We start from the raw sequence: 19,416 nt of genomic DNA, 5'->3' as shown, positions 1-19,416 counted from the left end.
ACTGAACTATATTAAAAATTTTTCTAGTAAGGCCTTCCTTATGATAAGTATGCTAAAGTTCCTGTTAGTTGAGTAACAGTTTGGTGCCATCTTATGGTCATAAAGAAAATCCTGAAATACCTTGAGCATGTGCTCTCTTTTTATCACATCTGCATCAGCAAAAGCACAATATGAAACAACTTATGTGAGTCTTCTAAAATATTATCTTTGGAGCCATTTATAGCAGGTCCCAACCAAATAGATGATTGTAAAAAATGTTTGCTCGATAGGAGAGACATGACAAACTTTTACATATAAGCATTAATAAATAAATAATAAATAAATAAAACATGTTTTCATGTTTCTCACATGAATATGTGAGCATATTCTCACATGAATATGGTTATCTGATAGGATTGCATTAGAATTTATGACTCTATATAGGGAGCAGGTCTGGATGGCCCATGAATTAGCTAGATGTGTTGCAAATGAGTGAAACAGGTTATTTTAATACTTCCCTAAGTCGCCCACATGGGCTTTTGATTTAGTTTTGGTGTTGATAACCTAAATCAGTCTGCTGCTGGATTTGTAAATAAAGTTATATTGGAAAACAGTTAAGTACATTAATTTATGTATTATTTTTCACTGCTTCATGCTACAACAGAAATGAGTAGTTTTTAACAGACGATATGGCTCACTAATCTAAAGTATTTACTTTCTGGCCATTTACAGAATAAAGGTTGCCTACTCATATATAAATTCAAAAAGAGGAAAGTTGGCCAATGGATGGCATTCAGTGGACTAGAAAGGAAGTGACATCATTTTTCTCTGCCTTCCAATCTCCCAGCAGGATGTTTCCTGGGATGGATGCACTTGATACCACACTTAATGTCAGTGACTCCTCTAATTCTCTACTAGGGAGGAAGTCAGATAGTCTTAGTCTGTTCTCAGAACATCATCATCAACAGCTGTTATCAGCCCCACCTCATCACCAAGGCTCCTTGTTCTTACAGTGGGTGGGTAGAGTGTTCGGATCTGTTGTCCCATCTGAGTTGTGCTCCTTATTAAACACACAAGAGAAGTGTGGCCTTCCCTCTTATTGGCTGTTTCTTCCTAACACAAACACAGAAGCAAGTTTAATTTGAGTAGGCTTATTTATATTATCAATATATAGGGAAAACAAAGTTTAGTAATAGTCGAAACCAAAATACCCTGTCAACACAGTCTTAGGGAAGAATGTACTCTTGTATTTTCTCAGAACAGAATGTTCCAAACCAAAATACATTTGCATAGTATTTATCATATTTCTAAGGTAAAATTATGATACTATTTCTTAGTAGATTCCTCTGATAGTCCGCCTTTGACTGTCAGATTTATCACTTTATGAAATAGATTATGGTTATTATTATAAGAAGGTCAGTTTCTTTAGTTTGCCTTTTAAGAAACAGTTCACGGGGTGCCCATGTATCTCGGGTGGTTAAGCATCCACTCTTGGTTTTGGCTCAGGTCATGATCTCAGGGTTATGAGGTTGAGCCCCATGTCAGGTTCCATGCTCAGTGGAGAGTCTGCTTGAGATTCTCTCTCTCTTCCTCTGCCCCTCCCTCGGTGCTCATTTGTTCTTGCTTGCTCTCTCTCTCAAATAAATAAAATCTTTTTTAAAAAAACCAGTTTGTATACATCATAAAGCTTGAGGGGCTACAGTACATTGTGATTGGAAACTTGGGCTTATGGATGTTCCCATTCTCAGATTTCAACAACAAAGGCCCCCTACCTACTGTTTTTACCTCTTATTTTCCATAGTTTCTTGTGACAAGACAAGGGAACATCAGAAGCTTGCTCTCTTGATGCCATCCTTCCTAGAGGCATCAACTACTACCTCTCTGATTATGAAATAGTACATCGTACCCATTGGAGAAGTTTTTAAATAGAGGAAGAGGAAAACACTTTATAATCTCAACACCCAAAGTAACCTAGGCTTTGGACACATGTTTCCACTTAAATGCCTAAAACGTATTTCTAACTTAACATATCCACAACAGAACCACTAGATCCCCCAACTTCCCAACTACACCTCATAGTATGCAAATGAGTGACAACTGAATAGGAAATCTGAAGACAGGGTTCCTGCCAGTATTTTATAAAGGCATAAAAATGCTGTATAATCATAGCAATTTTAGTAATAATTTATAGCAGTTCTCAATGGCACATTTACAAACACCATTTTTTCAGATATAATAACTATTTACCCAAAAAAAAGCTGACAGCTCAGAGAAAGTTCTTTTAAACCTGGATTAATCTACATAGCCCCCCCTCTGTCATGAAATACAGTTTGTTGTTCTGTACCCATGTTAGGAAGCATTGAGATAATGGAAAGTAGACTTTCTGTTTTTTGTGTCAACATCCTTTGATTTATTCTCCCATAATGTGTAATACAGATGAATCAGGAAGATATGAGGAGAGTAATGTTCAGATAGACACATGGCAGTTTTTCAAGAAGAAACAGCACCTCAGTTAATCCTCCAAAAAGCACCAATTATATTAAAAACATAGAAAAGTTTTCCTAATCTTGTATGCTAGCTCACATGATGGCATAATTTTTTCACAAATGGTTCAGTCTTATAAATGATCAAAAACCCAATGTTGATACATTCTTATCAGCTTTTTTTTTTTTTTAAGATTTATTTATTTATTTGTCAGGGACAGAGGGAGAGAGCGCGAGCGAGCACAGGCAGACAGAGAGGCAGGCAGAGGCAGCGGGAGAAGCAGGTTCCCTGCCGAGCAAGGAGCCCGATGCGGGACTCGATCCCAGGACACTGGGATCATGACCTGAGCTGAAGGCAGCCGCTTAACCAACTGAGCCACCCAGGCGTCCCCTTATCAGCTTTTTTTTTAAATGAAAACATTCCTAGGTGTTCCCCGATCCTGATGACAATGAGTTATATTATACACAGAAATCTCCCAAGTGTCTCCAAAGTCATACTGAGAAAATTAATTAAAAATACATATGTATACATGTGTATGTATATGGGTGTACATGTACACATACTTATACACACAAATATATAAATATTGAAAGATTTTGTTATTTTAACCAGATACCTAAGATGTTATTAAGACTAGTTTGAGTAAAAGTGATTGCATGTGCATTGCCACATTTGTGTGAAATTTGATTTTTCTTCCTGAAAACTGTATCCAGTGAAACAAGCTGGAAATGCTTTTTCCATGGATTACCTTATCCATCTGTTTCTCCCATTTTAACAGACTGGTACATGGCCTGGTGCAATCATGCTTTTGAATGTTTAAAAACATTCTTCCTCAGCACGAGGTCCTCATCTTAGGATTTTTATAGTTGGATGAACTTGAGTGTTAGTGAATTTCAGACCTGGAAAGAAATGCCAAAGCAGCTTACCATATATGGTTCAAAAAGCTGTTGCTGAAAGTGGGGAGGCATCTTTTTAATACATCTTCCCAAAATAAGTAGTTTTTAATTTCAAATTGATACCAGGTGCAGAATCATTTTCAGCTCTCTTGACTGAAGTGCATCAATGTATGTAAGACCTTAATGCGATATATACCAAGTACCCTATATCCACCTCACTAAAAAATAAAAGGTCAGGATGTTTGGAGTCAGGTACTAGGGAGAGTTGTCCTTTTACAGAAGTGAAATTGTTTCTGCTTACTGTGGGGGTGACTACTTTCTCGGTGCTGCTCTGGGTTCATGGAGTGCCTGCTGGCCAAATAACATGTGCTATAGAGTGCTACCCGGGGAACTCTGGAAATCTCACCAAGGGGAAAAACTCACTTTGGCCTCCTTAGGATTATAGGGTAAGGCTAGGATATAACCCTGGTAGTTGCAGGAAAAGAAATTCTTAGAAAGTGGTCATATCTGCTATTAATTTTTTCTTTTGTTAAACATATCCAGGGCTCGTTCAAATTGGGTTTTTAAAGACAACATAGAAAATTCTTTGATAACAAGAAAAAAGGGGCACAAGTATCCACAGGGATAGTTCCTTCTGGTCTTTTTTCATTATTTTCCGAGGTTGAGCTTGGCTGCCTATTCACATTATCTTGGCACTTCTCCTTTTAGTGTGGCTTCAGCCAGACAACTCTGCTGGAGTTGCTTTAAGGTTTTCACGTTCTTGTCCTCCCATTAGCCATATTTGATAGTGTTGATCTCCTTGCCTTTGCAAAATTTCTGCCATTAGCTCTCGAAGCCACTGGTGTCATGGTGCTTTGATCTTTCTGCTCAACCCCCTCTCACTCTCAGATCCCTCGCTTTGCTCTTGGTCTTCTTGTGTGGATGTCACAATAATGGCTGGCATTCCTCACATATTTCTAGTGCCAGGCACTGGGTGAAGTAACTTAAAAGTATATATCATTTTGTCTTTAACAGTTTGAACTATTTTAATCCCTGTTTTACAGATAGGGTAACTGAGGCATCATCATTAATTCATTTATACACAAAAGAAGATAATTCTAAGACCTTTCTATTTATCAAGGTCTTTATCTTTTTTTTTGTTTGTTTTGTTTTCTTTAAGATTTTATTTATTTGTCAGAGAGAATGAGAGCAAGCATAAGCAGGGAGAGCAGCAGACAGAGGGAGAAGCAGGCTCCCTGCTGAGCGAAGAGCCTGATGCAGGACTTCATCCCAGGACCCTGGGATCATGACCTGAGCTGAAGGCAGACGCTTAATGCACTGAGCCACACAGGTGCTCCAATTTATTCAGTTAAAAAAAAAACTGTCCAGAGTCCCTTTGGTACTTAAAACTAATTGAAGACTTACATTTGCAAAACCTCGGGTAGCCTTTCATTAGCTAGAATTGAATCAGAAAGAGCAAGACCTAAAGGCTTGATTAAAAACGGGAAACAAATTTTCCAAATAGAATATGGAGTGTGTAACATTCTTCTTCTACAGAGGTGTTTCCATTTCCCCTGTATCTCATCTGAATTACATCGCTATCTCTTAAAGCCAAATCTTGTGATTTAACCTGTCCTCAGCCTCGTGACTACTGTCACTTTATTGTAGTGTTCAGTCTGCTCTTTGCCATTTTGTGGCTGAGAGATTGCTTCATAAAATATTATTATTTCATTGTGTTTTGTCTCCCCCAAGTAGCTTATATGATTTTGGGGTTCAGGTACTATGTCGTATTTCTTTGGTAAACCCCTCAGATACCTTGTGGAGTGCTTATGATCTCTGATTTATACATCTAGGAGAAGATCTATAATGTAGTGGGGTAACTCCTTAATTATCAGAGAGTAAGAGTTAATGGACATTATTAGATTTTAACTGCTTCACTGCAAGGCATTGAATTCATTTCAAGTGAATGGCCCTGATTGCAGTGGTTAGAGAAGGGAACCTCAGTGTCTACTGAAGGAGGGCCCCTTTGCTTAAAAAACTTTTAATGAAAAAGATGAGTGATAGAATTCAGTTGACTTTTATTTAAACTCTAGCCCATATACTCTTCAGATTGGTGTCTACCACACCAGTTGCCAAGGTGGAAATAGAAATGGTTTTTCATGCAAGGTTGGTGGTTTGCAAAAGCAGTGTTGATGATAAAGCCCAGAAATAGGACATTCATACTGGTATAATTTCCAGATTGGCTCCCAAATGTAGGAATCGAGAAAAAGAGAATTTTGATATAACAGCGGACTTAATGTGCTTGTAGTCCCCGTTAGGTCTACTGTTTTCTGGAAAAACACATATCAAAAATAGAGCCTGTGACTGTTTTTGATTCTTCTATGAATAATGATCTCTTCAGAGACATAAAAAGAACTTTAGTACAGAGCCACATGCATTCATCCTAAAATTAAACAATAATTTCCTAATTTTAAGAACTTTTTATTTGAAACAGAAACCAGTCTTTAGGGCTGAAAACTTTAGGAACAAGTAGGATTGTACTTTTTGCCAGTCAACACTTGGAAGGTGTATATGAAACACTGGCTGATGCTGGGCTTACTCCCCTAAGAGTATACTTCTCACTAGGAAGGTAGAAAGACTTGTTGGCTAGATGTTAGAAACTGAACATAGGCCTGTTCAAAATGGTAGCTTAAAACCATGTTTAGGGTTCTCACTGATGGAATATAACAGTAAGAGAGTACAGAAGAAAGGAAGAACACCATTTGTATGAATGCAAATAAAGGTTGGGAATCTACCTCCAGATCTCTAGATCTTGCCCAATTGGATTCATTCCACTTGCTTACTTTCAAGTTCTTTATTTGGAACTGGCCAGCACCTTCACAATTCTATTGTTATTTATAATTTTAGCAGCCTCTAGTTAATGTTCCAGAGCAGTGCCTTTCAAAGTCTTTTGACTGCAATCCACAGTAAGAAGTACATTTTGCATAACTATTGAATATATGATATGCATGTCTGATGATTTCCACTTAAAAAAATGCTGGTTGTGACTCATTAATTTCAGATCCCATTAATGAGTTAATACCTGCAGTAGAACAAATGGCCTAAGATTCTGGTATTGCTGCATATATCACTAATCTTTTAATTTCTTCATAGCGTTTCCTCTTTCTCTTCTAGATCTAGGAGCTCAGGATGCTATTTCTTAATTTGTTGGAGACATTACAGTTTCAACTTCTGCTTTAAAACCTGGAGCATGTAAAGTGTTCCTAAGCCTGCCGTGGTCTCATTTTCCTAGTACTTAAAGGTGTTTACTTTGTGTCTGGCACCCTCACTTTTCTAAGGCCTCAGACCTTTCAGAATAAAGGATGAAGAGGAAGCAGTTGAAGGAAAAAAAAAAATGTTTGAAATAATAACCCCACTTCTGCTTATAGGAAATAATTGAAGTAGGAATTCCATTCTTTTTGGAAACATAGCTGGCTGAATTGCTGCAGTGGAAAGGTTATAGACTTATTATTAACTTCCTGAAATGGAACATAAGAAGTACAAACATGCTTTCAAATGTGTTTAAGAAAATACAGAAGTTTCTTAAATCAGGTTGTGTTTATTAAAAGCAGAATACAAAATACCTTGGGATTCAAAGGTTGCCTCTTACAAAATTTATTCCCTAACAGATTCTGAATAAAACAGTTAATCATTTCAAGGGAGGTAACAAAAGTTTTAACAATGATACATCTGGTTGCAGGCTGAGTTTATTCAAGCTCTGAGACCTCAATTTGTTCCTCCAAATTTTCCGCCATTAATAGCCCAAAACGATTGCTTCCCTCATAACAGCATCTAGTGTCTGAGGTGGTTCCCACTCTGTTCTTTGACCAACTGGTACCACGTTTCTTTTGCCTTCTTTTTTTTGAATTTGATTTACCCTTTGGAAGGACTAATTCAGCAGGGGCATATGACCTTATGGCATTGAACAGATGTTCGTATAGTTGCTTTGCCTCAGGGCACATGCTCAGGAGACTTTCCACAGAAGTTGATGTTAGCAGTTGTCGGCATAGTCCATGCACCAGGCTTCCACTATACAGTCTGCTCAACGGGAGAGAAAAACAGAGTGTTGGTAAAGCATAGGTTCATTGCAGAGATAACGGTCATTAACATGACTTCAACAAATGCAGCTAAACAATGAGAACTCTTCTTGCTTCTTTATTATTAAAATAACTTTAAAAAAAAATACAAAAAACTCTGTTTCTTGAAGGAAGATCTGAGTTGTTATTACAAACTTGGCTGGTGATAATTAAAAACTTTTTACCAACAAATGATAGATGCTTGCTGGGTCTGCAACTAGCCAAAAGTTGAGCAGGCCTCTTAACACTTCAAAGAAAAGGAATTAAAAATGTCTGATAAACCAAACAGGCAGTCTGTTGAAATATGAGAAAATTTAGTGGCAGCACTTGCAAGTTCACTGATTCACTTGCACTGAAAACCTACTTCAGAAATACAAGATGGGATTAACTGGAAGCCACAAATTTAATATATAACTTAATGTCAGAGTTGATTCACTGGTGCCTTAGCAACTGATCAGTGTAAGATCATCATTTAATAAACTCTAATAATGCTGAGATGCAACAACAGTCCTGCTGAAATCATCATGAGGAGAACTGTTTGGTCCTGTTTTTCTCTGTTCTGTTGTAAAGGGATATATGGTAGCTAGAGAGGATCCAGAATGACCTAAATTATTTAAGGAAAGGGCATAAAGAATCCACAAGTCAAAGTCCAATTAATCTTACTGGTAGAAGGTTCTAGGAGTAGCTCAGCTATTAGGATCTATTAACACTATTAACACTAGGGATCTATTAACACTATTTACTGTTTAGGAAGCTTTAGACCTTAAAACATTTGAAGTCATACCAGTATATTTTATACGCCTCCATTCATGTATCACTCAATTTATTTGACAAATATTTGAGTACTTACTATATGTTAGGCCCTGGGGCTACAAAAGTAAATAAAATCGCTAAGTCTCTGTCCTCACAGACCTTACATTCAAGTGGGGAGAGACAAAGCACATCTATAATCTCAGCTCCATTTGCTAACAATCTCCCCTTTATCTTCCTCTCTCCCTCTGGGATCTCCTGGATGGACAATCACCAGGATGTCCCAATCCAGTGAATGTAGCACTTTTTCACTGGCCCACACCCTACTGCTATCCTTTCTTTCTTACCCAGCTTCAACTCCATAGTCCAACACATCATCACTTCCTGGCATACAGGTTGCCTCTCCCTTCTTCATACTTACCTGGCAAAACAAAAACCCTAGATAAAGTTCACTGAAGCATCTTAGTCATCTCACTAGAATTAAAAAGCTCCATGACAACAGAGATATTAAAAAATTTGTTTTGTTCACTACACTCTAGCACACGGGCTTAATAAATATTTGAACGAATATGTGAACAGTTTGCCAAGTAGTAAGAAATGCAATTTACAAAAGTCCAAAAGAGTAATAGGACTAGAGTGACTGGAAGTAGAGAATAATATCCCAGAACGGTAATCAGAAGAAGCTTCTATAAAGTGATATTTGAACAAAGACCTGAGAGAAATGAAGGAACAACTTATATCCTACCAACTGCCTCTTTTCTTACTTTACGGGGCAGTTTTTAAATCTTTGATCTAATCATGGGTACTTTTTGGGAGTATGGAACAAAATTAATATTTCTCCTTTTTCCAGCTCTTTAGCTATAATGGTGATCCAAGACCAATTATACTAAGATTAATTTTTTAAACATAACTTACGTGCTTTAAGTATAAATAAAAGTATTTACTTCTGTGTGCAGCCATCTGAACTAGTTTCCCGTGGTGCTTACCGAGTTAGGTCTGGTTCCGGGAGAGGAGTGGACAGCAGCTGATTGAGATACATCCCCATCTGCAGACAGCACTGCCACTGACAGAAGATGTGAGCTGTGTCTAAGTCCAGTCTCGTGCCCGGCCGTGTCTGCTCCTTCACTCTCTGGAACTCTTCATACAACATCCTAGCACCAACCTCCCGCAGCTCTTCCTTATCTAGACAAAGAAACAACCCAAGGGCAGTATTTCCAAAAACACTGTATAGCTTGTAATTTTCTCTATATATAGAACTTTGAATTCCATAAAGAAAAAAAATTAGTTTAAATAACCAAAATGCTTTTCTCTTCTGGCTCTTTACTATTTTAACATCAGTGTAAAAGCCTTGCTGTATAAATTGAAATATTTATACTGAAATGCCTTTTTAATGACGACCTAACTATTCAACCCCAAATTATTTATTTTTTTTCCTTTAAAATAACATCTCTTCCACTGGTTTACTACCTAACCTTAAACACCTCTGCATCTGAACTCTCCAAACCCTAAATCTGTCTCTCTGAAAAATACAAATTACTATTAAACGTAATTCTCTTCAGTGTTCTTGTTCACTAAATTTCCTTCCATGGAGGCCTGCCTCTATGCTACAGTGCTCTTAACACAGCCTCTGTGTTCAAAGCACACTAACTTCTGCTTTGTGGGAGGAAAACAAAAGCATGACTCAAGGAGAATATGGTCAGTCATCTACATCACACAGTAGAGGATAAGAGGCAAGAAGCAACAACCCTAGGCAAGGAAGAGTGCTCTGTGTGTTCAACTGTAAGCTTCTGCAAATTTGCTTGTGTGGGGGGCGTGCAAAATGACACTGGACCAACTTGAAAGTAATAAAAAGGAGGCCCACCTTTTACCAATTAGCGAGCAGCAAGGCACTGAGCCTGCCTGGGTGCAGGGTCCACAATTCCTAAAAGAAAAGAAACAGACCCTTGACGTGCCCCTTCTGCTGGACTCAGGTAAAAACTTCACAGGCTTGTGCCCTGAGAATGTTCTTAAATGACAGAAAACCAACAGTGGGCCTTAACTTGTTTTGCATTAAGTTGGCTGTCCTAAAACAACAACAGTCTCTTCTGACAACAACTCTCACACTTGGGAGTCCTGGAATCTAGACTGATTCATTCTCATTTAACTTATTTTTAAAAGTAAACTCCAGTGTAGCACTGTCCACCAGAACTTTCAGCAACGATGAACTGTTCTGGATCTGTGCTGTCGAATTCAGCCTGTAGCCATATGTGGCTACTGAGCACTTAAATGTGCCTGGTTGTCAAGGAGAAGCTGGTTTTAATTTAAATAGCCACATGTGACTAGTGGCCATTAGATTAGATATTAGCACTGTTCTGGAGTGTGATAATGATTATACATGTTTAAATAAAGTGTTAACAGCATTCATAATCTTTTAAAGGTAGTAATTCCACTGGAGAATTGAAGTGCTTCAATGCATTCTCACTTAGTTCACCTGATACTTAAATGCAGTTGAAACTGCCTTAAAGTGTATTTCTGTAATAGAAAAGTTACTGTTTCTAGCATCACTAACACACTAATTGAAACTTACAGTGGAGAAGAAATAATAAAACAGCATAAGCATGAATGTTTATTATGACTGTAGGTATTCAGAAGTTTCACCGACCAGACTATTTTAAATCTGTTTCTAGTGATGATGTTGCCGCTGTATTGATAGGGCCAGGTTACACGGAAGACAGAATGTAACTGGCACATTATACATTCTGACTTCAGAGATTAAAGCATTAGGTGCCACAGAGCAGGTGGGATTCTGCAGTATCAGCACATCCTAACTGCTGGGCTGTTGTCAAGCTGTGTAGCACAGAGCCTGGCACATACAAGTGCTCAGAAACATCTGCCAATGAATGGATGATACTTTAGTCCCTCTATTCCTAAGTTTTGGATATAACTGATGTGAGGGAATAATCCAAGAATATTTTTTCGCTTGTTTAAACTTGTATTACATGCAAGTAACATGCAAATATTTACTCCTGGAATTTCCAGATACCTACCAGGGCTGGTTATTATGGCATGCAAGGGCCCCATCAGCATCCCTAGCAGTAAGGCCTGGAGGTGATGCAGCTTTGCCTTGGACTCTGTGTGCTGCAGCCAGTAGCAACTGACACAAATGGGCAGCTTCAGTGAAGAAGGAATTGGTTCCAGGATGGTCTGTTTCACCTTCAGGGTGTCTAACAGAAGTATCTGCCGTTTGGCCAAGGAGAGCTGAAAATACATACCAAACATCCTGCAAGTTACTTTGGGGAATGTCTTTATTGTTTTTCTAGTATGAAAACACTTTAATGCAAATGTATTGCTCTGTCAGTTTCTTATCTTCCTGGGGAAAGAAATCAGCCACCGGGTGCTTAATAAATATGGTTGTATGGATATATTGTCTACCCTCACTACACAGCCCTTACTCATGTCATTCCATCTTCTATGTCGGCTGGTGAACATCTTCAGTGGATATATCACTTGGGAAGCTTGTTAAAAAATTCAGTTTTCAGGTCCCACCCCCTAAATTTTGATTCAGTAAATTTCAGAGGAACCCAGGAATCTGCATTTTAACTATTCTGCTTTGAGAAACAAAGATCTATATTTAGCCCTACTCTTACTTGCCAGTGAATATTCAGTCCCCACCTTCTTCATGGTGCCATTACCGATCACCTCTAGAAGGCAAACTTAGATTTTATGTACCCTTTGTGGCATATCAGACAAGCTTCTGTTTGTTTGGGTCCTGTCTCCTGTCCCTGCCCAGGTGAATGTTTTATTATCTTTTTGTTTTCCCACACAGGGACTGTTGCAGGGTAGCTGCTTGTAGGTGAGAAATATAGTCAAGGGAGATGGGAATATTTAAGGAGTACCTCACCACTTGCAGTAACATACCACACTCACTTCTACGCCATGTGTTAGAGTGCCCTTCAAATAAAAAGGAGTTAACAGCTATGAGGATTTCAGACTTCTTGAAATAACTTTACCTTAATGAATCTTAAGAACCATAAGGGACCTTCTAGGTCACATACTTCTAAAATAAGGACATTAGGACTATTAAAAGGGCACCTTCAGAAGAACTTTATGATCAAACTTTAAGAGAGAAAAAAACCGTTGTATTCCTAGTGTCAACGTGCAGCCAGAAAAGTATTTTTCTTAACTTTCTGAAAGGATGAAACATTGCTCAGCATCTTAAAAACCAGTTTGTCATCAGTGTGTTGACAGCTGGGAATGGACATGTTAACCTTGAAATACAACACATCATAATTGACAAAATAGTTTCATCACTGATGCAGAGTATTAAATATAATTTATAAACATGGGTTTAAGATTTTGATATTGGTAAACTTCTTAAAATTAGAACTATACAAAATGCTCTACAGTGTAATCAATCACTCTTATGGGAAGTAGCGATTAATAAACAAAAACTCTATGATCTCAACGGGTAGGAAAATGCACCAAGTAAAGCTAAGGAAATACATGAATTCTTTTCTGACTTATAACTGCTCTGCTCATAGCCCTTAAATATGGTTAACTTTTATCCCATGTGACAAGTCTGAAAGCACAAGCCTGTAGAAAATCCTACAGAGAAACAGAGACACCCAGAGAGAGGCTGGTCCTGGCACTGTCTTACTCCCAGAGAATAGTCCACTTCCATCTCACCTTATGATTAACCTCCCTTTGCTTAGCTTGAGTGGAGCTCTATCCATGGCAACTAACATAACCAAAATGGAAACTATGTGGTTACTGTGGGAATTAAGTAACTATAAAGTTTCTATTACAACAGCTGGCACAAAGCAGATAACTGTCACAAAATTTCTATTCATATTGTGCATTTGTCTTTGGAATCACATTTGCACCTGATACCATTTAGAATTACCATGGGCTAATGAGAGTTAGCAATAATGAGCTAAGTGCAGAACTGATGAGTTTATGCCTAGGGAAAGCTAAAAGATCTCACCATACAGAAAGTGAACTTAAAATTTTACCCTGTTTTGAATATAGGTAAGTGATGAGAACACTTATCATCTCCACTTAGCAAGAAGGATAATCAGCATGCTACACTCACTGGCTCAACTGGGTTTTTATATGGGGGAAAATGTGCCCTGATCCTTATGTCACACCATACACAGAAAAATCAGTTGCAGACAGATCATAGACCTAAATATGAAAGGCAAAAAAAAAAAAAAAAAAAAGTCATGACCTTGAAGTAGACTAATTTTCTAAGTAGGTCACAGAAGTGATAATCATAAATAATAAATTTAAGCTGGACTATATTAAGAACTTCTGTTCATCAAAACATATTAGAATGAAAAGAACCTACAGAATTTGAGAATCTGTTTACATGTTATTTGACACAGGACACATATACAGAAATAAAAAGCCAAAAGAAAAGTGGGCAAAAGACTTTGAACAAAAAATTATATAACAATACCCAAATGGCCAATTGACACATAAAAGGTGCTCAAAAATAAGTGATCAGAAAAATGCAAATTTAACATCCACCAAATTGGCTAAAATGATGCCACCATACAAACATCAGAATAGCTAAAACTTAAAGGATAAAAAACACAAAGTGTCAGGAGAGGTGTAAATTAAGAGGAACCCTCATAAGCTGCTGGTGGGAATTAATTGGTTAAACCACCTTGCAAGTCCATTTGACAATCTGTCTTATAAACTGAACACACGCATATCTTCTAACAATTCCACTCCTAGTGGTATATGCAATAGAAATGTGTCCCTATTTTCAGCAAATGATGTGCACCAGAATGCTCATAGCCCTATTCATAATTGCCCAAACTGCAAACTACCCAAATGCCCATCAACTGCAAAATGGAAAAATCAATTGTGGTATATTCCCACACAGCTATGAGATATAAATGATCAAGAGCTTCCCACACTGATGTCTCATAAACATCAAGTGAAAAAAAGAAGCCCGATGAGAGAATTCCTATTCTATGATCCCATTTTTATAAGATAAAAAAAGTTAAAACTTTTCAATGTTATTACATGTCTGGATAGTGATTACCAGAGAGGGGAGAGAGGGGCTGCTCAAACCAGACATTAGGCAAAACTACTGGGGTGCTGATGAACGTTCTTTACAGGGTAGCATTGATTGGTAACAATTCATCAGGCTGTACAATCGTCTGTGTACTTTGCTCTGTGTACACACTCAGGGAGGGATGAACTGCAAAGTGGCAAGGGGAAACTTTTAGGATTGTGTCATACATTCATTATTTTAGTTTGCAAGATGGATTCACAGATGGAAACATACATCAAAGTGCACTTTAAATATGGGCACTTCCCTGTACAGCACTTCTCAATAAAGCCATAAAAAAGTTCTAAAAACTCTCCAACACAGCACCATTTATGTTGTGAGGAGAAATGTAATTTTAGCAAAATATCATCATTTAGAATGTTGCTAATTTGCTCATATGGGAAAAGTTTTAATAAATCCCTTCTGTTTGGAATTTGACCTATGCTCAACTTTCTACTTCTGTCACCCTGGAAATGTGATAAAGTTAGTTTTTACTTAGCATGGTAAAAATGACTCTTGTAAAATTGCATCTAGGTTTGTATAAGTGAACTGTAAACCCAGATGAGGACATCATATCGTGGGGCTTCCTTGAGCATAGTGACCTATAATTAGGCATGGCCCTTGCAGGGGGCCCGGAAGCTATGTTTATGGAATTGTTACAAAAAGGGAGGGGGAAGGAGGCCAGTGAGACCTTTTCTTTTTTTGAGATATAATTCACATGTTATAAATTCACTCTTCTATTTACTTTTATTTATTTATAATTTTACTATGTTCAGTTAGCCACTGTATAGTACAGCATTAGTTTTTCATGTAGTGTTCAATGATTCATTAGTTGCATATAACAACCAGTCTCATCACATGTACTCTCCTTAATGCCCTCACCCTGTTACTTTACTCCCCAACCCCCCCCCGAAATCCTAAAGCAATTTTAATATATTTATAAGCTTGTGCAAGCATCACTAATTCCAGAACATTTCAGCACCTCTTAAAGAAACACATCACACGAACAGTCATTCTTCATTGCTAAGGAGGCACTGATACCCACCTGATGTGGATCTCATTTCCTTGTGCCTGAGCAGGCACTAATGGGGAGATTAAAGAATTTAGTGCCTAGCCAACAGTGTAGGCCAGCTACTGACATTGCTACATTTCAGTCTGGATAATGCCTTGTTCCTGGGAGGGGCTGTCTGGTGCATTTTAAGATGTTTAGCAGCATGCTTGGCCCCTTCCCACTGATGCCAGTAGCAACACTCCTCCTTCCCCCAACTACCTAGGTAGTGATAATCAAAAGTGTCTCCAGACACTGCCAAATGTCCCCTGTGGGAGGTAGGAGGACAAATCATCCCACTGGAGAACCAGTGGTGTAGACTGTTGGAAAAACTCCCACAGGAAAGGAAAGCCTGATTCAAACCTGCTGGGAAGCTATGGTTGCTGTCCTATAGGCTTGAGTAGACTGGTACCAGGAATGGTCTATGAGAGTCTCATGAATCTACTCTCATTGCCACTACAATTGGCATTTTAAGTTTATCTGCACTTAACTGTAACTTTGTGTTAGCAGAAGCAGTTTCATACTTATTTATAATTTTTTTGAGAGGGAGAGTGAGCCAAGGAAAGGTGTGAGGGGAGGGGCAGGCTCCATGTGCAGCGCAGAGCCCTTCTTGGGGCTCCATCTCAGGACCCTGAGATCATCACCTGGGCTGAAATCAAGAGCCAGATGCTTAACTGAGACACCTAGTTGGCCCTCTATTTATAATTTTTAATATATTTATGTAATATTACAAACAATAAACACTGGGATCCAATAAATTATTTTTTATCTTGAAAAGTGGATTGCTCAGAGTGTTACTCAGGTTTAAACAACACTGAGTTAGGCTAAGAGTCATATTTTCAATATCAAACTAATCATTATGATGTCATAAACCTAAAGCCTAAAAAAAAAAGGTCCTCATTGATAAAAATGAAAAATTAGACCCAAGCAAGCATCAGTATTAATCTTAATTGAAATCTGATGCAATCTAAGATATTCATCATGCCTTTGATCAATATCTTCAAGGCACACTTCTTTTTGCAGCTCAGAATTTTTTCCTTTTCCTTGTTTTCTAAAGTCACATGACCCCAATTTATTAATAGCTAGTATCAACAGAATAGCAGTAATAACTGCAAAATAACAGAGAATACCGAAGTAGAATGGAAATGGCAGATCTGGGGCTAAAAGGTCTGGGTTGAGTCCTAACACTTGCAACCATCTGGCTGACATATCACACAGTAACCTACTTGAGTCCTAGTATTTTGTCTGCTATGAAATGGGGGGACTAGAGCAAACAACGTCATTTGGTTATATTAAGAGAGGGGATATGCATGAAAGCACTTTTAACCTGTAAAGTACTTAACAAAAATTAGATTAGCGTAACAAACACTTACCTCAGTCAATTTGCTTAAGTCCGCATGATCCTTGGGCAGTGCTACTGCATTAACAATCGATGTTTTGATATTTTTATTAATCCTTTCCACTTCGCTGAAAGCTAGAGGCTGAGAAGGCAATGCCTTCCAGGACATATTTTCCAGATGTGGAGAGGCATTCAAAAGAAGCCCATAGATCATTTGCCGAATGGGCAGAGATACTCTGTGGGCATTCGGTTGCTGCATATTTTCCACCTGTGTGTGAAGAATGGTCCTTCTTAGCACCAAAGCATCGCTGATGAAAGGAGACAGCTGGCCTTTGGCCAAAGCCACTAATACCCACTCTGGTAAGTCCAGATTCAGGGCGGCTGGGCAGGCGTAAGTACCATGCTGGAAAAAGTCCTGCAGCTTCACCTGAGATTGCTGGTATTCTTCCATGGAACAGCAGAGAATTTCCTTAACATTTTCACGATCCTTTTTGGGGAGATATTTCAGAACATTATCGAGTGCTTCAGTAGGTTCAGCAAAATGAGATAACCAATTCAGAAGTCCCAAAACTCGGTGGTGTCTCCTCCCCTTAGAACTGGTAGCTCCAAGAGGAAGACGTACTTTACTTAAGAATGTCTCTATGATGGGCAGATTAATATGATCATTTCCACATAGCACCGCAAAGAGAGGTAGCAGAGCTTTATTCATATTGCTGAAGTGATGGCAGAGTGCATCAAGGGAAAAGCACTTGGCAGGGATATAGCAGTCTTGTGTGCCTTTGATAGTGTTCACATTTCTCCACTGAAAGCTATTCAATGGGCAAAACCCAGTTTTTAAGTCAAAGATGCAAAAGTCACTATCTGATGATAACACAGGGCAATTCCAATGATTAGCCAGTGTCATAATGTCCCGATCTGCTTCTGAAAAGCACTGGACAAAACACACCTGTAGCTTGATCAAAACCTGAATGAACACTTCCCGGATGAGTAAAGGACACACATACCCACCCCCACCAACAGAAAGGGAATGAGCCATCTGGATCTTTTCTCTTGCTCGATCCTTTAAAGTTTTAAGCTTTTTATCGGAAATGTCACATCCTCCATCTAATACAACATATGGACAGATATTACAAACAAACAGTGATTCAAAGAATTTTTGTGCAATATCTGCAAAAGAATCATAGTCCCCTCCATACCGAAGTTCCAAGTTTGAGCTGAAGCAGAGCCGATGGAAGAGAGCATAGCCATCAATGACAATTTTTGTGTCTCGCAACTTCAAATCAGTGAAGAACTCATTACTATGATCTTCCACAAAACTCATTAGTCCTCGAATACCCATGATGACTGAAGAATTTAAAACAGAACACACTTTCAATTGATACTGTTTACTGGGGACCAAGTCATCATTTCCAGCACCAAAAACCAACAGCAAATGTTATGAACAGTTCTTTAAACAGCACATATTAGGGGTTAGCATCTCAATTCTTACCTAGAGGCTCAGGTAGCACCAGCTAGCTGAGTGCATTCTCATTTTCTTTTGCTTTCCCCATGTGTGATAAGGCACAAATGCAATGGTTTCATGGAGTTTGATCTCTAGATAGGAATGGAGGCTGTTGATTTTAAAAGAAAATCAGTTAAAGCCCTTTACTGACATACTAACAAAGACTACTGTGGATTCTGATAGTGAGATAGGTAACAGTCACCATTTTACAACACAGATTATTTGTGTAGGGTCAAAATAAAAAGTCCTAAGCTATAAAAATGATACCCTCCTCAATCTCATAATAAATCAGAGAGCACTTGGCTTCAGTTAACTAAAGTATGTAGGGTCAATGATAGGCAACCAGTTTTTCTTTATTGACAGTCTGGGAATTTCTTTTAGGCCTTGGCTTGTTGTTGGGCCCAGCTTAACTGGCATAGTTTGAGTAAGGAAAATTACTGCTTCATGAGCATGGGGGACTTAACTCTCCAGTTACACCCTGACCACAGGCTCTTTCCATCTTCTTGTCTTTGTTTATCCTGTTCAGTACCAGGAAAATTGTTCCCTATCTGGCTCACTTAAGTCACAGCATGTGTGTTACTAGCTTTTCCTTTCACCTCATGCTCCAGTATGGCTTAGTATGGCACTGTCTTTATTTAAAACCACGAAATTTTGTCAACCATGGATTTCTAATGCATTAATCTTGGTTTTTAAATATATTGCATTAAAATATATTTACCTTGATTTCAGACTTTTGGGGCACCCTCTTGCATTTTGCGCGCCACTCAATTCACCCTAATTTTAGCTCTACCCTCAGCACTTCATCCCACATAGCAGTTATTTATTTATGTCTTGCAAAGCTTTGCGTGCTGGATAGGAGAAAGGCTCACAGAAGGTCTGATGTTAGTCGTCAAACACGGGCCTTTATACATCACGCTACCACAACCCTCACAGCTCGCTACCCCGACCAGAAGAGGAGCCCACCTGCATCTTCCTCCCAGGGCACCAGCCCTTCCATTAAAAGACTGCCCCTGCTTGAAACGGCCGCACGTGAGAGTCCCACCTTAAGAGCGGGAACCGGAAGTCTCCGCGTATGACGTCACTCGGTTCCTCGAATCCAGTGATGCCAGGCTGCGCCGGGGGCCCAGGCTCTCCTGGGCCTGCAGGCACGATGTCCCTAAAGGCGGGCCGGGAACTAAGCTCCGAAATGGCGGCTGTCAGGGTAGGAAAGCCAGGCGGATCAGGCCTGATCGTCTTTCTCCGCCCACTTGGGTCGGTGCACACTTCCGCCTCGGAGACCGGCTCC

General features: G+C 38.8%; 2 protein-coding genes across 6 annotated transcripts in view; one reads left to right on the top strand and one right to left on the bottom strand.

Annotated features, from left to right (window-relative positions):
- ATP2C1 (ATPase secretory pathway Ca2+ transporting 1) overlaps positions 1-11,602 on the top strand; it is a 179,125-nt gene extending 167,523 nt beyond the window's left edge. For 4 of the 5 annotated variants that reach the window (XM_047737069.1, XM_047737074.1, XM_047737075.1 and 1 more), the window contains one exon: positions 9,198-11,602. In XM_047737069.1, the coding sequence (XP_047593025.1) occupies positions 9,198-9,293 (96 nt within the window). In that variant the 3' untranslated portion in view covers positions 9,294-11,602. Of the gene's footprint in view, positions 1-9,159 lie in introns of all 5 variants that reach the window. The other variant, XM_047737072.1, reaches the window with a different exon arrangement.
- ASTE1 (asteroid homolog 1) lies at positions 9,249-19,350 on the bottom strand. Its single transcript, XM_047737107.1, has 6 exons — positions 19,174-19,350; positions 18,120-18,240; positions 16,665-17,974; positions 11,230-11,440; positions 10,065-10,124; positions 9,249-9,385 (listed from the first exon to the last, which is right to left on the bottom strand). Exons 3-5 carry the CDS (start codon positions 17,967-17,969, stop codon positions 10,075-10,077), a joined length of 1,566 nt encoding a protein of 521 aa, XP_047593063.1. The 5' UTR covers positions 17,970-17,974; positions 18,120-18,240; positions 19,174-19,350; the 3' UTR covers positions 9,249-9,385; positions 10,065-10,074.
- Between the last annotated feature and the right edge of the window lie 66 nt (positions 19,351-19,416).

This window comes from Lutra lutra, chromosome 1 (assembly GCF_902655055.1).
Source record: "Lutra lutra chromosome 1, mLutLut1.2, whole genome shotgun sequence".
Classification (NCBI taxonomy): domain Eukaryota; kingdom Metazoa; phylum Chordata; class Mammalia; order Carnivora; family Mustelidae; genus Lutra; species Lutra lutra.
Note: the sequence above shows the minus strand (reverse complement) of the source record. Positions and strands in the feature narration are given on the sequence as shown.

Bases quoted from the DNA above. Each gene is read 5' to 3' on its own strand.
- ASTE1 (XM_047737107.1), bottom strand. From the start codon at position 17,969: ATGGGTATTCGAGGACTAATGAGTTTTGTGGAAGATCATAGTAATGAG. The intron at 11,441-16,664 runs GTAAGTGTTTGT...ATGTATTTTCAG, and splicing joins ACTTAAGCAAATTGACTGAG to CTCTCCTTGGCCAAACGGCA. The intron at 10,125-11,229 runs GTAGGTATCTGG...CTTTTCTTTTAG, and splicing joins TGCCATAATAACCAGCCCTG to GAATTGTGGACCCTGCACCC.